A 24,977-nucleotide genomic window follows, 5' to 3' on the forward strand; every position below is an offset into this window, starting at 1 on the left:
CTCAGAGCCTGGAGCCGGCTTCAGATTCTGTGTCTCCCTCTCTCTCTCTGCCCCTCCCCTCCTCATGCTCTGTCTCTCTCAAAAATGAATAAACATTAAAAAAAAAAAAAAGTTAACATTTGGGTACTTACTTCAAATTGCCCTCCAAAACAACTGCATGGTTTTGCATTCTCACAAGTGGTGATAGGATCTGTGTCCCCACACCCAGTCTAATAGGTTGAAATGGTGTCTCATTATTTTAGCACCTTAAAAATAATAAAGTGATAACATGCTGAAGCTCCTTAAGAAGTTACAATCTTTGTACAGATAAAAGTGTTTTGCCTTTGTTTTTTAACCATCAAAAATTATGTCTTTAAAATGTGAATTTCGGAGTGCCTGGGTGGCTTAGTCGGTTAAGCGTCCGACTTTCGCTTAGGTCATGATCTCGCGGTTCGTGGGTTCGAGCCCCGCGTCGGGCTCTGTGCTAACTGCCAGCTCAGAGCCTGGAGCCTGTTTCAGAGTCTGTCACTCCCTCTCTCTCTGACCCTCCCCTGCTCACGCTGTCTTTCTCTCCTAGAAATAAATAAACATTTATTTTTTTTAAATTTATTTTTTTTTCATTTTTTTTAATGTTTTTTTATTTATTTCTAGGAGAGGGAGAGAGAGAAACAGCGTGAGCAAGGGAGAGTCAGAGAGAGAGGGACTCACAGACTGAAACAGGCTCCAGGCTCTGAGCTGGCAGTCAGCACAGAGCCCGACGCGGGGCTCGAACCCACGAACCGCGAGATCATGACCTAAGCGAAAGTCGGACGCTTAACCGACTAAGCCACCCAGGCGCCCCAAATAAAAAAACATTCAAAAAAATGTTTTTAAATGTGAATTTCTATGATTATCCTAAGGTTGAGTTGCTTCTTATGTCTTTGATAATTATTTGTATTTTTTCCTATGAACTATCTGATTATATTCTTTCCCCAATTTTTTTTTTTTAAATGATTATTTTTGAGAGAGACAGCACGGGTGGGGCAGGGGCAGAGAGAGAGGGAGACTGGGGATCCAAAGTAGGATCCAGGCCCTAACAGCAGAGAGCCTGATGCGGGGCCTGAACCCACAAATGGCGGGCTCATGACCTGAGCTGACATCAGATGCCTAACCTACTGAGCCACCTGGGTGCCCCTCTTCCTCAGTATTCAGTTGAGGTGTTTCTCTTCTCCTCGTTGATCTAGAAGTGCCTTTATGTATATCAAGGATATTAATTCTTTGCCCCATTTGTGATTGGTCGGTTAATGATGCTTATAGTTTTTCTTTTTTTTTTCTCTGTAGAGATTTTTTAAAAAATGTTAATGTCTATTTATTTTTGAGAAATTGAGACAAAGCATGAGTGGGGGAAGGGCAGAGAGTGAGGGAGACATAGAATCCAAAGGAGGCTCCAGGCTCTGAGCTGTCAGCACAGAGCCTGATGCAGGGCTGTGAAATCATGACCTCAGCCAAAGTTGGATGCTTAACCAAATGAGCCACCCAGGCGCCTGAGAAATTAAAAAAATTTTTTTCAGTGTTTATTTGAGAGAGACAGAGACAGAGAGAGAGAGAGCAGAATGCAAGCAGGGGGAGGGGCAGAGAGAGAAAGAATGAGACAGAATCTAAAGCAGGCTCCAGGCTCCGAGCTGTTAGCACAGAGCCTGACATGGGGCTCAAACTTGTGAACTGAGAGATCATGATCTGGGCTGAAGTCAGACACTCAAATGACTGAGCCACCCAGGTGCCCCAGCATCCCAGAAATTTAAAATTTTAATTTAGATGGTCTTTTTGACTTAGGAGTTTCTTGTCGTGCTTAGTGGAAAGGTCTTCTCTACCTTAAAACTAGTAAAATAATCATCTGCAAGTTTCTTCTAGTACTCTAAGCGGTTTTATTTCTTTGATTTGCCAGGAGTGCTGGCGTTGGAGCTTTAACTAAAACCTTGATAAAAAGACTGAAAACAGAGGTGCCTGGGTGGCTCAGTCAGTGGAGCATCTGACTTTGGCTCCAGTCATGATCAGGGAGGATAATGTCTCTCTCTCTCTCTCTGCCCTTCCCCCTCTTGTGTGTTCTTGTGAGCGCTCTCTCTCTCTCTCAAAAATAAACATAAAAAAAGAAAAAAAAAAAAGACCAAACAAGCAAACCCAGAATTTCATTCAAATAGCCATGGATTCAAATCTCAGTTCTGATATACTAGTTTTGTGACTTTGGAATGGGGACACTGGCCATCTCCCAGAGTTACAGAGGGGATTAAATGACACAAACTATGTAAAGCACCTAGTAAAATTTTAGTTCTCAATGAAGGGTAATTATTATTGTCAGTACCATCATTCTCCCAGCTTTGAAGGACAAAGCTTCCATCCTTTGTCCCTAGAAGCAGGTACCTTCTACCCCTTTTCATTTGCTCATGTGTTTACTCAACAAACTCAATATTGTGCATCTTCTTTGTTCTTGCTTCTGTGTTGAGGGGGTGTACGAAGTTGAGTAAGACCTAGGGGAAAGGGAGAGACAAACAGATGAACCGATAGTTACAAAACAGTGCAATCAGTAGACTGAGACAGTGGAGAATATTTTCGGGAGTGGCTAGGGAAGGCTTCCTGGAGGAGGTGCTATCCAAGAAGGGTGTGTATGTTTGAGGGCCAGAGGTGAGAGAACAGCAACTGCAGGAACCACGAGCAATTCCCTGTGATTGAAGCATCAACCGGCCTCTAGGGGGTGGAAGCCTCTAGAGGGTGGAAGACTAGTGGGGAGGAGTCTGTGGGTCCGGCTGGAAAACTTAAACTTTATCCTACAAGACAGATGGCAGAGTTTCTGAAGGATTTTAGCAGAAGTCAGATTTACTAAAGTTAGACTTACATTTCCCACAGCTCACTGGGATGGGGTTGGGTGAAGAAATGGATTTGAGGGGCTGCGCCTGGAGGCTGGATGAACACCAGCTGCATTCCTACGGACACAGATGAGCAATATAGATACACATTTAGGAGACATGGGTGTATTGGTGAGGTGGGGATGGGATGAAGGAGAGGGAGAATAACAGCAGGTACCCAATAAATATTTGTTCAAAAGATGGTTTTACGGTAGTGGAACCATTATCTGAGAAAGGAGAGGGACAGTTTTGGGGGTAGAAAGTGAATTATTTTTGACCTGTGTTTGAAACAGTTCAGAGGTGTGTATGAACAGCTGCCTGAAGACCTTCCTTAGGCAGGTGGCAGTAGGAGATAAGGAAGGACTGAAGTCTATCAAGTGACAGTGACAGGTGAGGGTGAATGGGCGAGATTCTGCGGGGGTGGGTAGCCCAAGAGGTAACCAGCCAGGATGCCCTAAACCCACAGCGCCAGGCGTGGAGTGAGCGAGGTTGCCAGCGCTGGGTTCCTGGCGGCAGGGGGCGCACTCGGATTCGAGGACCCGAAACGGAAGGCTGTTGAAGCTCCCAGGGTGTGCAGAGGGAGACCAAGCTGAATCTGAGGGAGCCCGGGGCCTCGGAGATCGGGCTGGCGACTCCGATCCGGGAGACGCATCTGGGCTGCTGAACCTCCCCAGTGCCCGGGCTCCATCCCTCTGCCCTAGCAGTCGTGGAGGCAGGTCCAGCTCGCTGATGAGACTAGAAGCCCAGAGTCCTCCCCACTGCACGCGCTCTCCCCGAGGCGCTGCCCGCCGCGTCACCACAGAGGGCCCTTGACGGAGACGCCTGGGAATGGGGCGTAAGGGGTAAGGAGGGTGGAGGTGGCGCAGGACAACGGGGATGAGATGGTCAACTCTGGGTAGAGGTCCCCAAGGGGACCAAGGACAGCGGGAACGGGTGGGCGAGGGGGCAGTGCATGGGAGAAAACCTTCCTAGGGTACAGACGAGCTCCAAACTCCCACCTAGGGATCCCCCAAGAGCATCGTCTAGGGATCGGGCAGATGGTACCCCGGAGACGGATCGGTGTCAGGAGCGCAGGGAAGAGGCACACCACGCCTGGACAGGGGTCCGGGGATCCGGGATGTGCAGACAGCGCCTGGATGGAGGACACTGGGGGCAGAAGAGTGAAATCAGAACACAAAGCCCGAGGCAGCTGGGGATGGCAGCGTTGCGTGGGACAGGCAATGGAGGTGGCAGGAGCAGAACAACCCACACGGAGCCAGAGCATCGGGACGTGGTGCCCAGGACAGAGGGGAAGCTGGGGACTGTGTAGCCGGCTGGAGAAGAACCGAGTGCAAGAAGGAGCCCAGCTGGGTGTGCGAGAGAGGCAGGCATGCAGTCTACCGGAGCATCGACAGGGGGGAGCGAACCCAGGGTCAGAGCTTCGGAGTAAGGCTCTGGAGAGACGCTGGGGGTAATGCCCCGGGGGATTCCCAGCCGGGCTGTTACTCCAGTTTAAGGCAGCCGACCAGAGGCAACCCACCACTGCCCCTGGCCCCCCCACCAGCTCTCTTGTTTGTCTCCCAAGTCCGGCCGGAACCGGCTTCTGCTCGCCGCCGGGCGGGCGGGTAGCTGCTGATTGGTCACTGGCTGTTTCCAGCCCCCACTCAGCCAATCAGGGTGCGACAGTGTTTTCGTCTTGGGGTCGGAATTAAAGCGCTGGAATAAAAGGAGGCAGAAAAGGCGCCGGCCGGGCCCGATACACGCCAGTAGCAGCCGGGTGAGCTGGGTCCTGGGGATCTGGGCATTGGGCGAAGGTGCTAGGCGTACAGAAGGCGCACGAATAGGGGCACAGGGAGATGATGTATGACGATGAGAGGAAACAGATTTGGTGAAGATCCGCCAGGGATGAGATGACGAATAGAGGCGGCAGCTTGGAGATGGAGGGACGGGGGTCCGCTTCCATGGGAACAGACTAAATGGCGCGGAAGCAGCCCGGGATGGGGGTCGCGCCAGGTGGCTCGCGCCGCCGGTTTGAACCGGCTTCGCCTCTCCCATGCGGGATTCGCGTGGCCGCAGCCCTTAGCGACCTAGACAGCGGCCAATGGCGCGGCAGTTCCTAGCCGTCCAGCCTATGAGCGGGCCGGGGGCGGGCCGTTCTAGAGTCCCTGCGCTGATCTTGTGGTTGAAGGAACCAGCTCTGGGGAAGGGTCTCGAGTGCGGGCGGGAGAGCGCCTGTCAGGGTCCCAGGGAGTGGCAGTCCTCAGGTATGACCCTGCCCAGGTATTCGGACCTGAAGGTGCGTCCCCTGACGGTCCCCAAGCTGTGTCAGTCCTGCGGAGAGCCAGGATTAATTCCACGTCCCTGAGCATTCGTTAGTCCCTCCTGTTTTCATGCCTCAGGTTTCCTCGGAGTGAGCCAAGGGAGAGGTCTCCCTGCCTGGCCGGGGCCGCTGCTCCGTAGCTGAGGGCAGAAGGACGAGCCGGCCGCGGACAGGCTGGCCTGGGGTCCAGGCAGGGCTGGGGCTTCCTTCGCTGCGCGTACCCACGGCCCGGGCCGCGGAGGGGTGACAAGCTCCGCGCGCTGCGGCAGCGGCCCGGGTTGGCCGCACAGGCTGGGCAGGGACGGGCGCTGACGCCGAGGTCTGTGTGCATTCAGGTGGCTGCGGAGCCGGAGCCGGAGCCGGAGCCTGGCCGCTACGCCGCGCCATGGCGCCCACCCTCGCCACTGCCCATCGGCGCCGCTGGTGGATGGCCTGCACGGCCGTGTTGGAAAACCTCCTCTTCTCGGCAGTCCTCCTGGGCTGGGGCTCGCTGCTCATCATGCTCAAGTCGGAAGGCTTCTACTCGTACCTGTGTACTGAGCCAGGTGAGACGGGCGTCTCGGGCTCTGGGTGGATCCCGGAGTGGGGGTTTGGGAGAGGGCGAGATGGCAGTGAAGACCCAGCCCGCCATAGCGCCTCCCATTTAGCAAAAGCCCCGTTTGATGCCCAGCCAGCTCTGCTGGGTACACATCATTGTCTCTGTTTTATGGATGAAGAAACTGAGGCTCAGACCGATCTTCTGACTCATCCAAGGCCACACAGTTGAGGACTGTGGTAGTTCCAGCATCTCCAAGTCCAAGATGTTCTTTCCACCAGCTGGGAGCCTTGCTGGAGTCCTCTCCTGCTGGTGTCTGGCCTGTCACTTGACTTGCACTAAATATGTTCTCTGACTGTGAGAAAGAGGAACTCCTGACTCAATGATCGGGGTACAGCAGAAGAGAGAGGAAGTGGTTTGGCCTCCACCGCACTGAAGGTTCATCTAGAATCTAGATGTTTTTTAGGCCACTATGGAATCTCTTCAGGGCATGTCAGCTACAATTTCTTGTCTGCTTTTGCTGCCTTATGATTTTCCAGAGAACATTTCTTCCCATAGGCCACGAGGACATCTCCATGGCCTTCTATCTGCCTATCATGGTAGGGGGAGGCAAGGGGAGTATTTAAGGAAATAACACTAGTTCTGTCCTCGCCCTTTGCTGCACTGGGGTTGCTGAATGCAGGCGGAGGATGCTTGGCTACAAGAAGTGTAAGCCCAACTCCGGTCCTCACACGCCCCCTCACCTGGTTTAAGGATCCTAATTGCTATAGGTCAGTAGATTAAGTCAAGCAGTAGGATCCAAGTCCCCACCTCTACCCTCGAACCCCTTTCCTAGGTAACCCTGATAGGAAATGTTTCCCTCTGCCCTCTTGCTGTCCCCAACAGTGGCCACCTAATAGCTGAACTCCGCAATATCTCTTCCCAGTGCCTCTGTCAGCCAACCCCTGTGCGAGTCCCCTTAGAGGGAGATAGCTTAAGTTTGACCCAGGTTAGAGGCCTAAATCTGGGGGAAGAGAAAGCTTTGGACCCCCTTTCCGGCTGCCTGGAACCCCTTGTGGGATCCTCCTCGTTTCCCTTTGCTGATGGTCCCAGGACATTCCCAGGTGTTTCAGTCTCTAGGCAAGCTTTGCTGGACAGGGCAAGGGCGGGAGAAGCTGAGGGGATGCAGAGGCCCCCAGGGGAGAGGACACAGAGTATGTCATTTATAACCTTTAGCCTTTAGCTACTCAGAAATATTTCTTAATAGCTTAAAGGTTCTTGGCAGACCTTTTCCCACATCAGCAAGAAATCTTGGGAGACGGGAGAGTCACTCAGACCTTGTTCCTTGAACAAGCTTTCTGCTTTGCCCAAGAGATGTTAGCAGATTAAGGACTCTCGGGAAGAAGCAGGTTGGAGTTTGGCTCCTCCCCTGCCCTCCAGCTTTAGATCCTGACCCTGCTTGCCTCTTTGATGGATCCTTTCGGGCTACACCGAGGGTCTTAGAAACAGAAACTGTCATCATCCCCAGATGAAGCTTTTAGCATCTCATCCAGACTGAGGGACTGTTGTGGNCTAGAGTTTTATCCCCCAGATTGTCCCACCGCTTTAATTTATTTTATGGCATCGGCAGCATTGAGGCTGGTCACTTCATTCCTGCCTCGACCTTGGCCTCTTCCTTCGTTGAAATGGGAGGAGTCCCGGAGATTGTGCCGACACAGTGCTGAGTTGGTGTTTAAGCCCTAGAGGCTTGACCCCGTCCCTCCTATAAAGCAAAGTGAAGGTGAAGGGTCAGGTTGTAGGTTGAACATCAACTTCTTATCCCGTGCCTTTGCTCCTGCCTTTGATTTTGTTTTTTGTGACTCCCTGGCAAATCTGCTGACCTAGCATCCTTGATGGACAGGCCTGCCAATTCCACTTAGCTTATCTCTGGCCTCGCTGCTCCTCACTTCTTGCAGTCCAAGTAGCCTATTGCCTCTGGGAGCCAGGAGTCTCCTTCGTGCCCCACCTAACTGGGAGTGCCTGGAGGATTTAGGGTCAAGGTTTCTGCTTGGGCCTAATATTTTCAAACTTGGTGGATGGCTGAACTGCAGAGAAGCCTTCGGGCCATGAATTGAATGCGGCTGTGACAAGCAGGCTGGTCTACAGCTGATGAGATGCAGATTTGTCAGCTTTTGGTTGCTTTCTGGACCTTTGCTTTGGTTTGTTCTCTAAAGCAAATTTGCCTGAACCTGTTGAAAGGTTCTTGGGACTCCGGCCAGAATCTGGCCACAGACGCGGTGTTGGGTTCCAGCATAGTGAGGTGCGAGAAGGAAAGAAAAAGCCCGTTTCTCTGTTGCCTCTCTGCTCTTTTTGCCGTGGCCGCCAGGCAGGACTGATAAGGACTGGGGTGGGTTTTTGGGCTTTGCCTCCTGATGTGGACAGGGCTTCCCAGGCCAGGGGGAATGGGGCTTTCCCAGAACCATGTCGTTTTGGCCTCTGGAGGGGCTGCTGTACGTACCCACTCTTGACCTCTTTCTTCATTCTGCCGTCTGACGGCCCTCTTGGACAGGGTCAGATCAGGGGGCTGGTAATCTCCTCACCTAACCTCCAGGTTCTGTAAGCGTTGGTTGAGGCGCTGTGTCGGGGGTGTAGAGCAGTCCCAGGGGGTCTGCAGTCTGCCAGCGTCAACACATGGACCGTATCATTACGAGAGGTGTCGGAGCCCCAGTGGAGAGCCGCGTGCCAAGAAGGAGAGCCACAGAGGGCATCTGGTTCAAGTTGGGTGGCAGGGCCTCTCTGATGTTTGGAGGGCAAAGAGGGGCGAGTTGGGAGAAGAACGGGCAAGGAGAGGTGGGAAGGGGCCAAGGGCCTAGGAGGCCACTTGGGGAAGTTGGATTTTATTCTCAAGGCGAGAAGAAGAGACAGAGGCAGAAGAGGGTGACCATCACATTCACCTGTTAGACTCTAGGAGTTGTTGAGGCCTTGCCACATACTGGACGTGGGGTGGGGGCGGGCGTCGTGGCCTCTGCCTGAGGAAGTCTCAGTCCAGCTCCTCCGTGGCAGACCTCCGTGGCAGACCTCCGTGGCAGACCTCCGAGGCAGGCCTTAGTTCTGGGCTCTTGACTATCGCGGTCTCTCTACCTGTGGTGGCAGGGGAGCTGAATCCCCATGAGACAGAGTAGGAAGCTGGGCCCCTGAGGGGGAAGGGGGCTGCAGGGGGCAGAGAGGCTGCCGGCAAGGCAGGAAAGCAGAGCCAGGCCTGGTCCCCAGCAGGTGGCCAAGGTTGCAGACAAGAGACATTCCCTGCTGCTTGGAGACCCTCTTTTAACCGGATCCCCCCCACTCTCCCCCTCACAGGCTGCTGGCTTTTGATACCTTTTGAAAACCCACCCTTTTACTTGTATTGCTGTGAATGCGACTGTTTCCGTCCCCTCCTCCCCAGTTTATTTTGGATTTAAAAAAAAAAAAGTATTCTGTAGCAACGGGTAAGGTCTAAAGGCTGGTGCCCATGGCCTCAGGATGCATCACAGAAAGGAGCTGGCGCCCTCGGCAGCCCTTCCTACCAACCCTGCCTTCCTCCTGCCCATTTCATGACCCAGTTTCCCTCCCCCACATCCGCTGGCCCCACCTGCCTTCGTGGTGTTGCATGAAAGTTCTGTCCAGCTTGGGCTGTCTTTCAGGGAGGATCTTGGAGACGGTCCCATTCACACTAGGTGTCATTAAGAGCCACCTGGTGCTGTCCCCGACACGGTGACAGCCTTGTGCTGTCTCCATTCCCTTGGCATATTCTCTCTGAAATGCCTCTAACTCAGGTAGTACAAGCAGCAGCACAGCCTGAAGGTCAAAAGCAGGAACTTTGAGGTCCCGCAGCCCGGATTCAAGTCCAGCTTCCCCATAAGGGACTGTCTGGGAGACCATGGGCGGGCAGCTTGCTGGTGTCCCGGTGTGGCGTATGGTGGGGGTGAGAGGGTGCTGAGTGACACAGAACGAATGGCACTGAATACAGCAGGCAGCGTGCACAGGCATCTGGGACCACAGCGAGGGGCTAGGCCCTGGCCTCCCCAGGATGGCCCTGTGACTGTCTGTGGCCTGCCTTTTGTTTGCTCTGTGTTTGAGACTGACCTCTCACCTACATCCCCCTGTTGGACCGAGATGCTGCTTCCTGTTGCCGGATAGACTAAGGATTTGGGAGACAGACAGGAGATCCTGGGGCAGGGGCCATCGGCAGGGAGGTCCAGGGGCCTGCATCCTGGGTGGGGGGCTCAGTGCGCAGCCAGCCAGAGAAGGGGGGTGCTCGGAAACTTGGAGGGGCCTCCAGCCCGGTGTCTCTTGCTCCCTTAAGCACCATGCAGCCAGCTGTCCTCGTTCCCTTTGTTGCTCTGGGGCGGGGGGAGCCCCCTCTTTGACCCAGGGATGTCAGGGGAGTCTGACAAAAAGGGAGCACCCCCGTTTTGTCCCCTGCTTTCACTGTGCAGATTGTGTGCGAGTCTTCTGGGAGGAGAGCTAAACAGTGCAGGCATTGTTCTCTCTCCCCTGCCCCTAAGCAGCCTCACAGCTATTTTCCCGGCACACTCTGGCCACACCAGTCCCTTGCCTGTCCTCTTGATTCACCTTCCCCCGCTGGGCTGGTCCAGGCCACCCTGGCCACTCACTGCAGACACATCTGTTTAATAAACAGGTGCCAGTGAGGTGCAGAGCAAGCCGGTTTGGGGAGAGGCCTGAGCTCCAGGTTGGGAGCAGAGGGGCACCCCAGGGCTTGACACTTCCTTTGTGCTTTATCTGTTTGTGTCTTTCCTGGCCCACGGTGGCCCAGGTGGGAGCAGAGGGAGAGGAGCAGCTTGGGTGCGGCTGTGTTTGGGCATCTGCCGGATCTGTGATTATTCATGTGGGCTGTTTACTGCCAACAAAACTTCTGGGCTCCCCGGAGATTTGGTCCCCTCTAGGAGTGAGGGGCACTGTTGCTTTGCTTCATGGGCAGACAAAGAGAGGCCACTGGGACCCCCCACCCCAGGCTGGACATCACTGCCCAGAGGCAGGAGGCCAGGCAGAGGCCAGGCAGCCCTGTCGGCAGGGATTTTTTTAAGGAGAGGAAGGTAGTGGCCCAAGGTGTGTAAGGTCCCTGCTCCTGAGTGCAGTGGCTGGAAGATGAAAGACGGGGAACAGATATCCTTCCCCCTAGTGTCGCCTTCCTCCTTGTGAGCTTCCCTGGCTAGCTAACTCTGAGTAATTCAAGATGCTTCCATCTTGAGTGGACAGGACTTGAATGTCCATCTCAACTGGACATGCCCAGTTATGGCAAATCAGGGAGACTGCCTTGGGGACATTGCCTGGGATTATTTATCCTGTCTCTGTGGGTGGATATACTCATGGATTTAGGGGTCTAGCTCTGGGGAAACTGAGGGGCGGGCACCCTGGGGCCTCTATCCAGTTCCGTCAGTTCCCAGTCCAGCTCTGGCTCTCTGCTCATAGCAGTAGATCCTGCAGCACTCCGAGTCCTGAGTTGTTATGTGCCTTTTATTTATTTTTATTTATTTATTTTAAATATTTATTTTTGAGGGAGAAAGAGAATGAGAGCGGGTGCACACGTGTGATCAGGGGAGGGGCAGAGAGAGATGGGGACAGAGGATCTGAAGCGGGCTCTGCCAGCAGCAAGCCCGATGCGGGTCTCGAACTCACTAACTGAACCATGAGGTCCTGCCCTGAGCCGAAGTCGGACGGTCAACCGACTGAGCCACCCCGGCGCCCCTATTTCGTGTCCTTCAGGGCAGTCAGGGGCTCCAGACCCTGCGTGGGCACAATCAGGGCTCACGAGCCAACGATCTTGATCCTGGGCCCTCAGGTGCCTTTTCCACCCGTCTCCACTGTCACACCCGTGCTGCTCTGCCCCCCTCTGCACACCAGCGTGGGGATGGCCGTTGCTGTGTGGGGACCCTGCCCTCCCGCTTCCTGTTGCTGCTGGCTGAGCTGTCACTAGAAGCCAGTGCCAGCCTGTGAGGCAGCCCCGCCTCTGCGGAGGCCCCCCCACCCCCACCCCACAGTGGCTGTGTGGCTCAGGCCCGCTGGCCGAAGCAGGGCGTGAGGTGGTTCTGACCTGGACTCCGGTGGGCTCACGTGATCCTGTTGGTCACGTGTTTGGGCTGTCAGCGTGGTGGGGCCTCTTTTGGAAAACTGGAAGTGGCAGAGATTGGGGGAGGGGGAGAGCCTGGCTTGCTATGTTTTGTTTCTGTGGCTTCAGGAGGTTAGCGATGTGCCTTTTATCTCCTTACATCCCCCCATCTTCATGGTTCCGTATGTCCTAGTTCCTTCTACTCCCTGGGTCCTTTTGGCTGTTGTGATCTGACTTCATCGTATTCATTCATTACGTAAACAGCTGCCGTACACTAGGGCCTGGGCGAGGTGCTGGGGACATGGGCCCCCAGTGGAGGACTAGACACAAATTCATGCCACACACACACACACAGTCATGGAACTCTGCACCCGGTTATGTTGCCCGGCTTGGCCACCAGCCGCGTGCGCCATCCCAGGACTCCCGTAACAGTGATGATAGTAACTCGTCGCTACTGTTTAGTGAGCACTTTCTATGTCCATGTGAGTCCCGCAGTGTTATCCAGATTTTCTCATTTATCTCCTAGCAGACTCCAGGAGGTAGATACTATTATTATGTTATGCCATTTTACACATAAAGAAACTGAGATGGAGCGAGATTAAGTCACTTTTCCAAGGTTATACGGGTAGGAAGTAGCGGCACCAAAATTGGAACCCAGAGGCCAGCTTGTGGCACCTCTCCCTCAATCAGTGTGCCCCCTGCAGGGCTCGTTGGTTAAGAGGTTGGCATATAGCATGATTCACCTTAAGTGCATCCTTTTCCTGGGCAGGCCTTTGCGGCCCTCAGCTTGACAGCCCTGGTGCCAGAGGGCCGCGGTCGGGAGGCAGGCAGTTATCTGGAGCGAGGTGTTTCCTTAGCTCTCCTCGTGTGACCGCGCATCTAATCAGAGGCCGCTCCTCGTGGGATTAGTCAGCATCTCTCAACTAGCTTTCCCAGAGAGAGGGCTCCCGTGCCGCCTTCCGGCCTGCACTCCGCCCTCCAGCCCTCGGCTGCTGCAGCACTTCTCCCTCTCTCGTTTCCGTTGTCTTGGTGCCCGGTGGACTTTGGAGGGGTGTTAAGGGCTGAGATTGCAGCACAGGTGTCGCCACAGCAGCACTTGACCCCAGCAAGAAAAATAAGAAAGGTGAACCTCCATGAGTGAAAGCAAATAACTTGGGACTGTTTTAAAAAAAAAAAAACAAACCCTTTCTCGGGGCACCTGGGTGGCCCAGTCGGTTAAGCATCTGACTTCAGCTCAGGTCATGATCTCACGATTTGTGGGTTCGAGCTCCGCATTGGGCTGTGTGCTGACAGCTCAGAGCCAGGAGCCTGTTTCAGATTCTGTGTCTCCCTCTCTCTGTCTCTCCTCTGCTCACTCTCTGTCTCTCAAAAATGAATAAACATTAACAAATTAAAAATAAAAACAAAAAAGCCTTTCCCAGGGATTCTGTGACACAGTGTATGTGGTGGTCGATGCTGTGAAAATACCAGGGGGCGGGGGCAGGTGTACGGATGAGAAGTCTCCTGGACTCAGCAGTAAAGGAGGCCCACTCGCTCTTCCCTTTGGTTGACCAAGGAGAACTGAGGCATTGCAGGGAGACCAGCAGCCCGTGCTTCCCAAGTGGTCTGGGATCGACCAGCTACACACTGGCTGCAGTCTGTTTCCAGGGACGGAGCTTCTGAGAAGGTTTCAGCCTGCCTGCAGCCCCACAGCCTAAACTGAGTCCTGAGGCCCATTCTTTTAGAGTGTGGGTTACTCTAGCATGGGAATCCCCAGCTGGGACGCATGCGTGCTTCAGGGACACCTGAAACTCCAGAAACTGTGGACAAGACTTCCTGTGCATTTTCTGAGGAGCAGAACTTTCTCCCTTTTCCCCAAAGGGTTTGTGCCCTCCACAAACGACCAGGGCTTCCGCCTTATTGCTCGGGGGCTTGGGCCAGATGGACAGCCACGCCTGCTGGGGGGTAGCTAGAGCCAGCCCTGACATTTCCGGTGGGGCCTGGATGTGCGTCTGCCCCTCTGACCTTTGGGCATCGCTGCCTGAACCCTGTGATCAAGTTTCCCTCCTTCTGCACACACAGAGAACGTCACCAACGGCACAGTGGGGGGCATGGCGGAGCCGGAGCACGAGGAGGTGAGCTGGATGAATGGCTGGCTCAGCTGCAAGGCCCAGGATGAGATGCTAAACTTGGCCTTCACCGTAGGCTCCTTCCTGCTCAGTGCCATCACCCTACCTCTAGGCATCGTCATGGACAAGTATGGCCCGAGGAAGCTCAGGCTGCTGGGCAGGTCAGTGCAGGGGTCGGGGTTGGGCAACTGCGACTCCTGGGGTCCCCACTGTAGGGAATCCTGGTACCTGCTCTCAGAAGCACTGAGCTCCCTAAATGCCCTCCTGGAGTGGGACTCCTATCGGTCCCACCACGAAATCGGTAGGCCCTGTGACCCTTGAGGCGTGCCGGTACTGAGTAAAAAAGGTTCAGGGCCCCAGGCCCACCTGGAAGGGTTTGGAGTTGCTTGTCATTAAGAACACTGGTTTCCACCGTCTTCCTGACCTTCTTACATAACTCCCGTCAGAAAAAAAGATTTTGAACACGTGCCTCCAATGTAAACATGGGATTATCAGTTATATACACAGATGCCATTCGTAATGCTTTATGTGCTTTATGATGCAGGTACCAAAAAATGTCAATTAAAGTGGCTAAGGTTAAAAATGATAAAATAGTTTAAATTTTTAAAAATTGCAAAAAAAAAAAAAAAAAAAATCCCCGAATTCCGGTCCTGAAACCAATACTGCACTGTATGTTAGCTAGCTAAAATTGAAATTAAAAAAAAAAAAAAAATGATGAAACAGAAGTCCTCTGTTTCCACCACTCCTGGCACCACAGTGGATCATTTTGTGCACTCACCGATACGGTCCGGAAAGCTCCAGTCTGCCGGACTCAGAGTCAGGCCACAGGGAAGCTGGCCCTCTCAGGCCGGCATCCTCCCCAGACCAGCCCCACCGGGAACGATCACGTGCAGGGCAGTGGTTTGCAACCAGTGAGGCCTGTGGCTGTGAAGGGCATGGGTAGGGGATCAGTTTCACTTATTCTTTGGAGCCTAAGAGGCCTCTGTCCCCAGGACGGAGCCAGGCAGCCGGGACTCTGAAGCTGCCATTATCTCCCTCATGCTCAGCATGGTTCTGTCCCTCCCCTGGCGGGGCCGGCACAGGAACCCAGGAGATGGATTGCGCCCTCTCTCACTTCAGAGCCCTGGCCTCTCCGGTCTGAGGATGGGAGGGGACAGCGCAGGGGACAGTGATATTTACCAGATCTGCCTTTGGGCCTTGAATTCCAGTTTAGACACCTACTAGGGAGGAGACTTCTGAGAATGTAGTTCGTTTTTTTCTTTCTTTCTTTTTGTTTTATTTTCTTCATCAGTAAAACGGAGCCAGTTATACTCCTTACAAATGTTAAATTAAATGAGAGAATGTATATACATTTTATGAAAACATCTGGCCCATAGTAAATACTTCCAAATAACACGACTAATAATAAATCATGTACTATCTCTGCTTGGTTTTAGTGCCTGCTTTGCTGTCTCCTGCTTGCTGATTGCATATGGAGCAAGTAACCCAAACTGTGAGTACGCTTTTCCTCTACCCTTTGGTCAGGGATTGGGGAGGGAGTGCCCAGAGGTGCTCACGGGCCCACCTGCTCTAGGAAGCCGTGCCAGGCCTTACTGCTCAAGTTAGAGGGTAGCTGGTTAGGCCTTCACCCAGTTACTTATCTCAAAGTGGGGGCTGGATACGGCAGCAGCGCCCCCCAGACAGATGTCTGAGAGAAGCTCCTGGGGTGTGCCATGCTACCATCTCATCATAAGCCAGGCCAGTCCCCAATGGCCTCATTGATGCCAACCTGAAACAGATGCTAAGAGCCAAGCCAGCTGAGGGATGTGTCTAGAAGTTGGGAGCTGAGTCCCCTGAGGCAACCTAGGCCAGCGCTGCGAGGTTGGTTTAGAAGCTGGGGCGTCTAAGAGGTGCCTGCGTGGCTCAGTGGGTTAAGCATCCAACTTTGGCTCAAGTCACGATCTCATGGTTTGTGGGTTTGAGCCCCCACATTGGGCTGTGTGCTGACAGCTCAGAGCCTGGAGCCTGCTTCGGATTCTGAGTCTCTCTCTCTCTCTCTCTGCCCCTCCCCTGCTCATGCTCTGTCTGTCTCTCTCAAAAATAAAAATGAACATTAAAGAAAAAAAAATTAAAAAAAAAAAAAAAAGGAGCTGGGGCACCTGGCTGGCTCAGTCAGAAGAGCGTGCAACTCTTGATCTCAGGTAGTGAGTTCAAGCCCCATGTTGGGCATAGAGCCTACTTTAAAAACAAAATGGCTTAGAACCCAGCTGGTCCCCAACCGTGTTTAGGTGGGGCTGTTGCTCCAAGGACTCTCAGAACAAACACCAAAATAGAACCTGGGTTTTATCAAAATCTTAGCTGGGCTCATCTACGATTTTTGAGGACCCCGTAGTCTTGGTTTCTGTGAAGCAGCTTCTGTGGGCCTCTGGCTTGCTGCTACGGTTAATGGGGAACGGAAGATGGGGACAGACCTGGAGCAGGAGTCCAGGCCCTGTAAAATAAAAGAGGAGGGTGGCGAGGAAGAGGCTGTCCCAGCTCCCCAGGTGGCCAGCGCGCACCCCCGCCGGCCCGCCGGCCGGTCCGCTTGCTCCCCGCAAGGCACCGGGCCGGGCCTCCCTGGAGCTCAGCCGTGGCGCCCAGATGACTGAGCCTCCCGTTTTCTTCCAGCTCTGTCTGTGCTCATCTTCGTCGCCCTGTCTCTGAATGGCTTTGGTGGGATGTGCATGACCTTCACCTCCTTAACAGTAAGTGTTGATTTGTTAAAGCTCCCTCGTTCAGTCATCTCGTGGTGAATTTGAGGCAGCTTCTGTTGGCGTCGGTTTCCCTGCTTTCCGTCGGCCCACCCGTGCCTGGACACCCCAAGCAGGGGAGGCTGCTGGTGGTGAAGTGGCCTGGCAGCAAAGCCGGTCACGGAGGCGGGTCCGAAGGCGCAGAGCTCGGCCCTCGGAGTGAGCCCGTGCCCTGCCTTCTGACCGTGGTTTAGGTGCCAAGGAAGCCAGCTCACTAGCCACGTACCCAGAGAAGACAGGAGCAGGGAGGAAATAGCTACCTACCGCCCACTTTCTTTTCTCTCCTTTTTCGTGGCGGCTCTGGCTAATGGTACAACCTACAAACAAAGCTCCCTTGGAATCTCCTCGCCCCTCACCATTGTCTTTGTTCAGAATGGAATGGAAAACTCAGGGGAGTACCTGGCTGTCTTCCTTCTTGGTTTTCTAAATGCCAGGGCCCAGCGAGCCAACCTGAGGAGGGAGATGTTTTTTTGGGATGCTTGAGCACCCCCTTCCCTATAACCGTAGAACAACCCAGAATTTGCCTCTTTTTGAGGTGAGAGAGGTCGCAGGAAGGTCCAGGTTGAAAGAAAGAGAGTCCGAGAAGGCCAAAAATGTCCTCCCCAGGAGGAAGAAGGGAGCTCTCTGCAGCCTTGCCCTTCAGAGCTGGCTGATGGGAAAGAAGTAAGAAAACTACATTTCTCAGAGGGATTTCTATCCGACAGCAAAGTCTGGCTTGCCTCAGTTTCCCTGTGAAAAAGCTTTTATGACGTAGAATCTGCTGTCCCCATTTGCAGGGCACTCTGGTCTCTGATTTCCCTTTCTACAAATGAGTCAAGTCATGCTATTGAGGGGCCCTGGGACTGCCGCTCTTCTAGAAGGAGCTTAGATAGGTAGCTGGCGTCTCCACGACTCCCCTACTGCAGGCTGTGAGCCCGCGGCCAGGCCAGCCCAGGGCCTCTTCTGCTCACCCCTCCTGCGCTTTGCCGTGTTCGCTTTGTCCTGGTGGGAACGGGTAACCGTCTGGTGGAGGCCCACGGGAATGGAGAGTTCAGAGAGGTCTGTGTTGAGTGAGAAAGCACAGCACAGGGCTGTGTATGTGGGATGCTCAGGGTGTGGGTGACACAGGGGCATGGTGATGCGCACAAATCTGGGAACTCTGGTTGCCTTGCCCTGTGTGACAGGAGGGACATTTATTCTGTACTCTTTTGTGCATTTTTATTTCAGTTTTTTTTTTTAACCAGGTAGATTTTTTTTTTTAATGGATATATCCCTCTCCCTCCCAAGTTCCCAGGGGAAAGCAGATGTCAAAACTGTAAAAAATGTATCAGCACTGTCCAAAGTACACAGATCCCACTAAGTTGTGTAAATTGTGAAACAAGAGTCATGGTTCTGTTTGTTCTTTGACAGCGTGAAAGCGACCAACTTTTTCATCAACATGAAAATTAAAAACCTGGCAGCATCCCCATGATTTCAGTCATGCTGTGCCTGTGTTATGGCACTTCTGAATCTCGGGATAAAAACAAAGAGACGGGCCTTGAACGTCAGGAGTTTATGCTCTGAGATAGAGAAGGATGCTTTATTGTAGTCAAGTTTAAGACAAATGGATAAAAACAACCACACCCTGGATCACCTTTAAGAAAGCCTTTAGGGGCCCTGGCTGGCTCAGTTGGGAGAGTATGTGACTCTTGATCTCGAGGTCATGAGTCTGGGGCCTAGGTTGAGGGTTGAGATTACTTAAAACAAAAAAGAAGAAAGCCTTTAAAATGAGCTTGTGGTTGTTATCAAGGGACATTTAGGGGAGGCTAGTGGGATTGTAAGATTTTATTTTCTGGATTTTTTTAAATGATTATAAACAGTGTTTTTATGTTAAAAAGTCAATATTTTAGGGGCACCTAGATGGCTCAGTCGGTTAATCATCCGACTTTGGCTCAGGTCATGATCTCATGGTTTGTGAGTTCAGGCCCTGGGTCAGGCTCTGTGCTGACAGCTTGGAGCTTGGAGCCTGGAGCCTGCTTCGGATTCTCTGTCTCCCTCTCTTTCTGCCTCTCCCCTACTCCCCTCCCCAAAAAATAAATAGACCTTAAAAAAAATTTTAAGTCAACATTTTAGAAATATATATCATAAAATTCTCTAAGTATACCTTCATCAGCTTAGAATATACCTTTTCAGTATTTAAAAAAAATCTGCATAGGGACACCTGGGTGGCTTAACTGATTGAGTATCCGGCTCTTGGTTTTGGCTCAGGTCATGGTCCTAGAGTTGTGGGATCAAGTCCTGCCTCGGGCTCAGCACTGCGTGAGGAGCCTGCTTGAGATTCTCTGTCTCTTCCCCTCCCCTGCTTGCGCATGCTGTCTCTCTTATAAACAAACAAACAAATCTACATATAGCCATGTTATATATTTTTAAAAAGGCTGGTACAGTTTGCATTTTTCAGTTAATGTATCTTCCACGTGTTTTTCTGCTGGGACTTAGAAATCTGCCTTACTGTTTTAAACTCTAGAGATCTACTCATTATGAAATAGTTCTATGTTATTGTATAATATAGATGTACCATGATTTATTTAACCAGTTTCTTGCTAAAGGACAGTTGGGTCGGTCCCCAGGCTCTCTGATTTATGATGACGTTAAGGTGCACAGCCCTGTACGTATATTTCTGTAAAATAAATTCCCGGAAGTGGTATTACTGTTCTTCCGCATACCAGTCCTGGTGGACCAGCAGGAATAAGAGTGGCCCTTTCTCCACATCCCTTCCTGTACGCTGTTATTAGTCTTTCAAACATTAGCCAGTCTGATCTGGTGAAAATGATATTCCATGATTTTTTTAAATTTTTCTTTAATTGTCTGCGAGGCAGAACATCTTTCCCCTCTTTTTTTGTGGTCATTTGTATTCTGTGAATTGTTTCTTTGTGTGATTTGTCTTTTTCTACAGGGCTGTTTTTCTTTTTTAAAGTGTTTTGTAAGAGCTCTTTTGTATATAAAGAAAATTAGCTCTCTTTTTGGAGTGAGCAAGGAATCTTCCCCTAGAGTTTTGAGGCCTCTGGGTGATCATGAATAAACTCCAGGAGGGCCGTACACTCCCTTAAGGTTGTGTGCCAGCAAACTGGGTGTGCGCAGGTGCATCTCCCTGCGGGAAGGAGAGGCTCTCGTCAGCCTCTAACAGGTCTGTGCAATGTCCGAAAGCACCGTAGCAGGAGCACTCCCATTAAGCTCCTCGCCCGCCCATTCGGAGGCCAAAGCTACATAGGATACCTAGTGACCAGGCAAGAAAACCATCTGATTGTTACCTAAAGCATTTGGTTAGCAGATACCTGTTTAAGGGAGGCTGGTGGCTTGTTTCCTAAGGTCTCCATTCTTGGGTCTGGAGCAAGGATTAGCAAACTGCTGCCCCTAGGCCAAATCCAGACCACTGGTGAGTGTGGGGCGACGGATCAGGTAGAGGCCAGGTGGAAGCCAGCGGCGAGGGTGGTGAGAGAATTCACCCAAGGCAGAACGAAGGAGATACGAGTTTATCAGATATACCGCAGGGGAGCAGCGGGCAGAACAGCTGAAGAGAGACTGTCTGCCGGGAGGCAGTGCGGGGGGGCTGTAGTTAAGGTGGGGAGTGAGGAGGTCTGGGAATGTAGGTTCCTTGTTTGGCACCTGTGTCTGGGTATAAGTAGCCCATTGGTCAGCTGGGGCTAATGGCTATTTTGAGGTGGGTCACCTAACGGGCCTGTTTGTACTCAGCCTAGTGGTCACCACGCGCCCTTACTCAGGTTTCTATTGCTCAAGCCTGTTGCCTAAAAGAGGCCTCTACGGTGCGGGGTGCGGATTGTAAACAAAGTGTTTATTGGAACATAGCTATGCCCACTTGTTTACTATTGTCCGCAGCTGCCTTTGTGCTGTCGGGGCAGAGTGAGGGAGTTGTACAGAGACTGTATGGCCTGCAAGACCTAAAATGTGGACTGCCTGGCACTTTACGACCTTTGGACTGAGGCGCTAAGAAGCTACTCAGTTACCATTCCTTGTCCGAAGGCAGATGACGCCCTCACCCCCACACCCCCACCCTACTGAGCCCCCTTCTAGGCACATGGGCCAACTCCCTGAAACTTCTGAGTCATTCCTCCCCGTCCACCGCTGCCCCGGCCCGAGGGATCTCGGGGGGCATTCTCTGGTCCCATGCCGCCTCAGCTAGGGGCTTCGTGGCTCTCCTTTCCCGAATAGAGCCCAGAAGGGGGATGAGGAGCAGGCCAGTGAGGACAGAGCCGGAGTTCTCGGGCAGTGTTGTAGGGCTGGCCGAGGCTTCTGCTGAGCAGAGCGCAGTCTCGTTCTGACACAGCCCAGATCTTTAAAAGCAGAACTGCCAGGATCGGCTCCCAGAGACGCCAGGCTAGCAGCATAGTGGCACTTTCTGTTTCGTCTCCCACCCATGTTCTAATTTGGGGGACAAAGGACTCTTTAGGGTTGCCTTTAGGAACTTCCTAAATCAAGTCTCCTACCACTTCTTTGGGGCCATGGATAATCAACTCTGTGATAACCTGGAAATTTGGGGGAATGTGTTGCCACGGAAACGCTGATTTGGGGACTTTCTGAGTTCCAAGAAGTTTTTGTGTTGTATGGTATAAATAGACATGACCAGGGGCTGTGAGCTGTCACCTCATTGGTGGAGAGGGGGGTCCCAAAGTAGGCAAAATGCCTTTTCCCCAGAGGCCAGGGCGAGATGATCAATAGCGCCTGAGAGGTCTGTACTCCTGTGTGATCCTTCCAGAGTAGAGGCTCAGAAGGGCAAGACTGAATCCCATTCCGGGGGGCTGCCGACAACCAGAACTGGCTTTCCCAGGTCCCCGCAACAGAGGGCCTAAACTGCCCACGGTGACATCCTCAGGGGAAGGGGAGGTCACTCCATGGGAACAGAGTACTTCCCAAGGTGCAGAGCCCCAGCCCTCCCGCTGGACGTCTGGACAGCACACTTTGGTCTGTTTGCCCAGTGTCTAGCGTTTGTACAACCCTTTAACTCGCTTCATTGGCTGGAGTGCAAATACCAGCCGGCGGCTGAGGTGGCATCTTTGGGCCACCACCCTGTGATCCAGGGCCTGGGGTTGCTTAGAGATGGGAGCAGATGTGACCGACATTGTGAACAAATCTTTTCCACTTCATTACTCTGCCCCCTGTCCCTACGGGCGGGACGGGGTTCTGAGCTGGAAACCTTGCGGCAAAACGGTCACAAACTGTTGTCAGGCTCCTTAATGAAAAATTTCTCTATGGGCTCTTCCTGTTTGATTCATTGAAGTCTGACTTTACTTCAGGAAGAAACGATCCCATGGGAGGTGGGACCAGAGTTTGATGAGAACAGAATAAATATCCCTCTTTAAATACCGAGAGGGGAGGAAAAGGAATCAAGGCACAGCAGTGAAGCGTGTGCCCCCTGGTGGGGGATGGGAATTCGGCGTTCCTGCTCAGCTGACCCATTTCTACCAGGAGAAAATCCCTGCAGTGCCCGGAGCCAGTTCTGTCTTTTGTTTTGTTTGTTTGTTTGTTTGTTTGTTTTAATGTTTTTCATTTATTTCTGAGAGAGAGACAGAGAGAGAGAGACAGCGTGAGCAGGGGAGAGTCAGAGAGAAAGGGAGATACAGAATCTGCAACAGGCTCCAGGCTCCGAGCTGTCAGCACAGAGCCCGATGCAGGACCCGAACCCACGAACCGTGAGATCATGGCCTGAGCCGAAGTCAGATGTTTAACCGACTGAGCCACCCAGGCGCCCCTGTCTTTTGGTTTCTATCCCGGTTCCTGAGAGCCCGCTGCCCAGCTGATCGCCACCGACCTGGGAAAAATGCACCCATCAGAGGGCTCTGCCTTAGGAATTGGTTCACCATGTGACACGTTCAGGGGTGAACAGAAAGTGTAGTGGAGGCAGCGACAGGGCTGGACCTGGCTGGGAAGGCAAACGAGGTGGTTTCGGGAGTGCGGCCTCTCCTCCCCACCCCTGCAGCAGCAAAGCGGAAAGGTGACCACAAGGACCTTTTCCTGGCAGTGTGTGCTTGGAGCTGCCCGGTTGTTGGGGTTAGGAAATAGCCTCGCTTTGCTGAGTCTGCTTGTCCAGACTGGTACCTGGATCCCGGCCTATACAAGTTGTACAGAGCTCTGGGCGTGTACACCAGCCACCTCTGGAAGTGGCCCCTGGTGTACCCTTAGCTGGTGGGCTTGGGGGACGTGGATTTGGAAAGCGAGTTCGAGGGGCTATGCGGACCGCCTGCCAGCCAGGGCCTAAAGGTCTTTGGAGCTCCTGAGTAGAGAGGCATGTTATAGAGGGTCTGCAAGGAAGCCAGCCGGTCCTCACCATCGTGGAGCCTAGGCCTCTGGGTCCTCTTGTCCAGAAGCCATATTCGGTGGCCAGAACTCCAGGGGAGGGCCGCCTGCAGCTGCTGTTTTCCCCTCTGGGAAGGTCACACCGCCCGGGCCTGTTTACAGTGCAGCCACGAGGCTGAGAATGAGTCACCACCGGTAACCCCGAGCAAGCTAGGCCTTGGTCTCTGCCTGGAGAGCCCGTTCCAGCCCCAGCCCTTGCAGAGACAGCAGCAGCGGCTGTGGGAAGCGCCCAGAGCCGAGGGGGAGGGGCTGTGCTCCCCACCTGTGAGTGCAGTTGTGACTCCAGAACCAGGAAACCGCTCCTGCTGAGTGTTTTCCCGTGTCGTCTGTCATTGTAGCCTGGCTCCAGCTTCCTACTTGGCGGAAGAGCTGGTTCTTCCCCCTCCGCCCAGCCCTTAAGGCCCGCACTAGGGCACTCTGCTCAGCGCTCAGCCATGCCTCCATCATCAGGGCTTCTGAGTAGCCGTTATGTACAGATGAGGTCATTTGGAGGCAGAAGGAGGGAGAGGGTGGGAGGGAGGAGGAGACCAGAGTGGGAGGAGACAGACCTAAGAATGAAATAGGAGAAAGTCCAAGGGCAAGTGCAAGTCTACTTGAAGGTGTGGCCCTGGACCATGGGGAGGTCAAGAGGAGGGAAACGGCAGGTAGGTCCAAAGGGAACATCGAAAGGAATGTAAAAAGAAACCTTTAGTGGGGAGAGCAGACAGAGTGCTTAATAAGGAGCAAATAGAAGCCCGAGAGGTGAGGGTAATTGCCCTGAGAACCAAACTCAGATTTCCAAGGGGCAGAGTAGTCCGGTGGCTATGCTCGGAAGCTTGACCTGCTTTGGATCCCAAATTTGACACTTACCAGTTTGAGGGTGTCCCTCGACTTTCCTAATCCTAGAGTTGTATACCCCATAAGTGAGAGTAAAAAGTGACACTTACCTTGGAAGATTGTTTTGAGGGTTTGTAAGATAATACCTACAGTAGGTATTAAAAATAGTTGCTATTATGATGCTACTATATTATTATATGCTATTGTACTAATATAATTATGCCATATTATTGTATATTAGTACTTCATACTAAGAAAAATCCTTTAATCAATCTGCTCCTGGACATAGCAAATGGGGGAAATCTCCTGGCAGGCATGACAGCTTTAGGAGGAAGGGAAGGAAGTGGCTTAAAGGAAAAACACAATTAGTATTAACATTTAAAGAATAATTAACATCCTTAGGGAAACCCTCTCTTCTCCTGTGCTTGCTATTCTTTTGTGACCACACACTGACTGTTGCCAGGATGTTTATACACTGGGTTTCATTGGCCAAGGTCACCCTTGATGTTTTTTTTCAGAGCAATTTCATCTGACATAAATGCTAGGTAGGCCCTAAGAGCTGACATACACTTTGACTACCTATTTAAATACTTGTGTTGGTCAAAAGAACACCATGAACTAAGAACTTAAATTAACTTTGAAGTTAAATGACAAACTAGGAAAATACACCTGTACTATATGGACAAACTGTAACTGTCGTTAATACATGAAGAGCCTATAAGAAATCAATATGAAAAGATTAACATCCTCATAGGAGAAAAGGACAAATGAGCAATATAAATGACTGATTTTAAAAATTGTAGAAAATGTTCAGAGTCCTTAGTAATCAGTAAATGCAAATGTTTTAATTTCGTTTTTTAGTCATGGAAATTTTTAAATATATACACGGTATTAGAATAGTATAATGATCCCATATGCCCATCTTGCAACTTCAACAATTACCAACTCACAACCAGCCTTGCTTTGTTCCTGTCTCCACCCACCATCCAGACTGTTTTGAGGCAAATATCAATCATTGATTCATTTCATCCATATACACAAAGAAGTGGATTTTAAAACAAGGATGTTGGTAAAGTGGCAAATAATAAAAATAATGATAACTTGAAATGTTGGAGTGGATGCGGTGAAATAGACACCCTACAGTGCTGCTAGTGGGAGTTACCAATTGGTGTAAGTTTTCTGGAAGGTGTTTGGCACAGGTT

General features: G+C 52.1%; 1 protein-coding gene and 1 long non-coding RNA gene across 6 annotated transcripts in view; one reads left to right on the forward strand and one right to left on the reverse strand.

The window, feature by feature from the left end:
• Window positions 1–2,261: 2,261 nt before the first annotated feature.
• Window positions 2,262–5,598, reverse strand: LOC144219669 (uncharacterized). 4 transcript variants are annotated; one of them, XR_013331481.1, is made up of 4 exons: window positions 4,265–5,598; window positions 3,857–4,004; window positions 2,849–2,936; window positions 2,262–2,483 (listed from the first exon to the last, which is right to left on the reverse strand). It is a non-coding gene; the product is annotated as an uncharacterized LOC144219669 (long non-coding RNA). The 4 variants fall into 4 exon arrangements; XR_013331482.1 differs by having other exon boundaries at window positions 4,239–5,598; XR_013331480.1 differs by having other exon boundaries at window positions 4,108–5,598.
• The window catches only part of SLC43A2 (solute carrier family 43 member 2), a 38,300-nt gene continuing 17,849 nt past the window's right edge, over window positions 4,527–24,977 (forward strand). Inside the window, exons 1-5 of one of the 2 annotated variants that reach the window (XM_077749732.1) lie at window positions 4,527–4,614; window positions 5,493–5,702; window positions 13,818–14,025; window positions 15,301–15,356; window positions 16,511–16,587. In XM_077749732.1, the coding sequence (XP_077605858.1) occupies window positions 5,543–5,702; window positions 13,818–14,025; window positions 15,301–15,356; window positions 16,511–16,587 (501 nt within the window). In that variant the 5' untranslated portion in view covers window positions 4,527–4,614; window positions 5,493–5,542. Of the gene's footprint in view, window positions 4,615–5,035; window positions 5,102–5,492; window positions 5,703–13,817; window positions 14,026–15,300; window positions 15,357–16,510; window positions 16,588–24,977 lie in introns of those variants that run through there. The other variant, XM_077749733.1, reaches the window with a different exon arrangement.

Source organism: Crocuta crocuta, unplaced genomic scaffold (assembly GCF_008692635.1).
Source record: "Crocuta crocuta isolate KB4526 unplaced genomic scaffold, BGI_CrCroc_1.0 scaffold149, whole genome shotgun sequence".
NCBI lineage: Eukaryota > Metazoa > Chordata > Mammalia > Carnivora > Hyaenidae > Crocuta > Crocuta crocuta.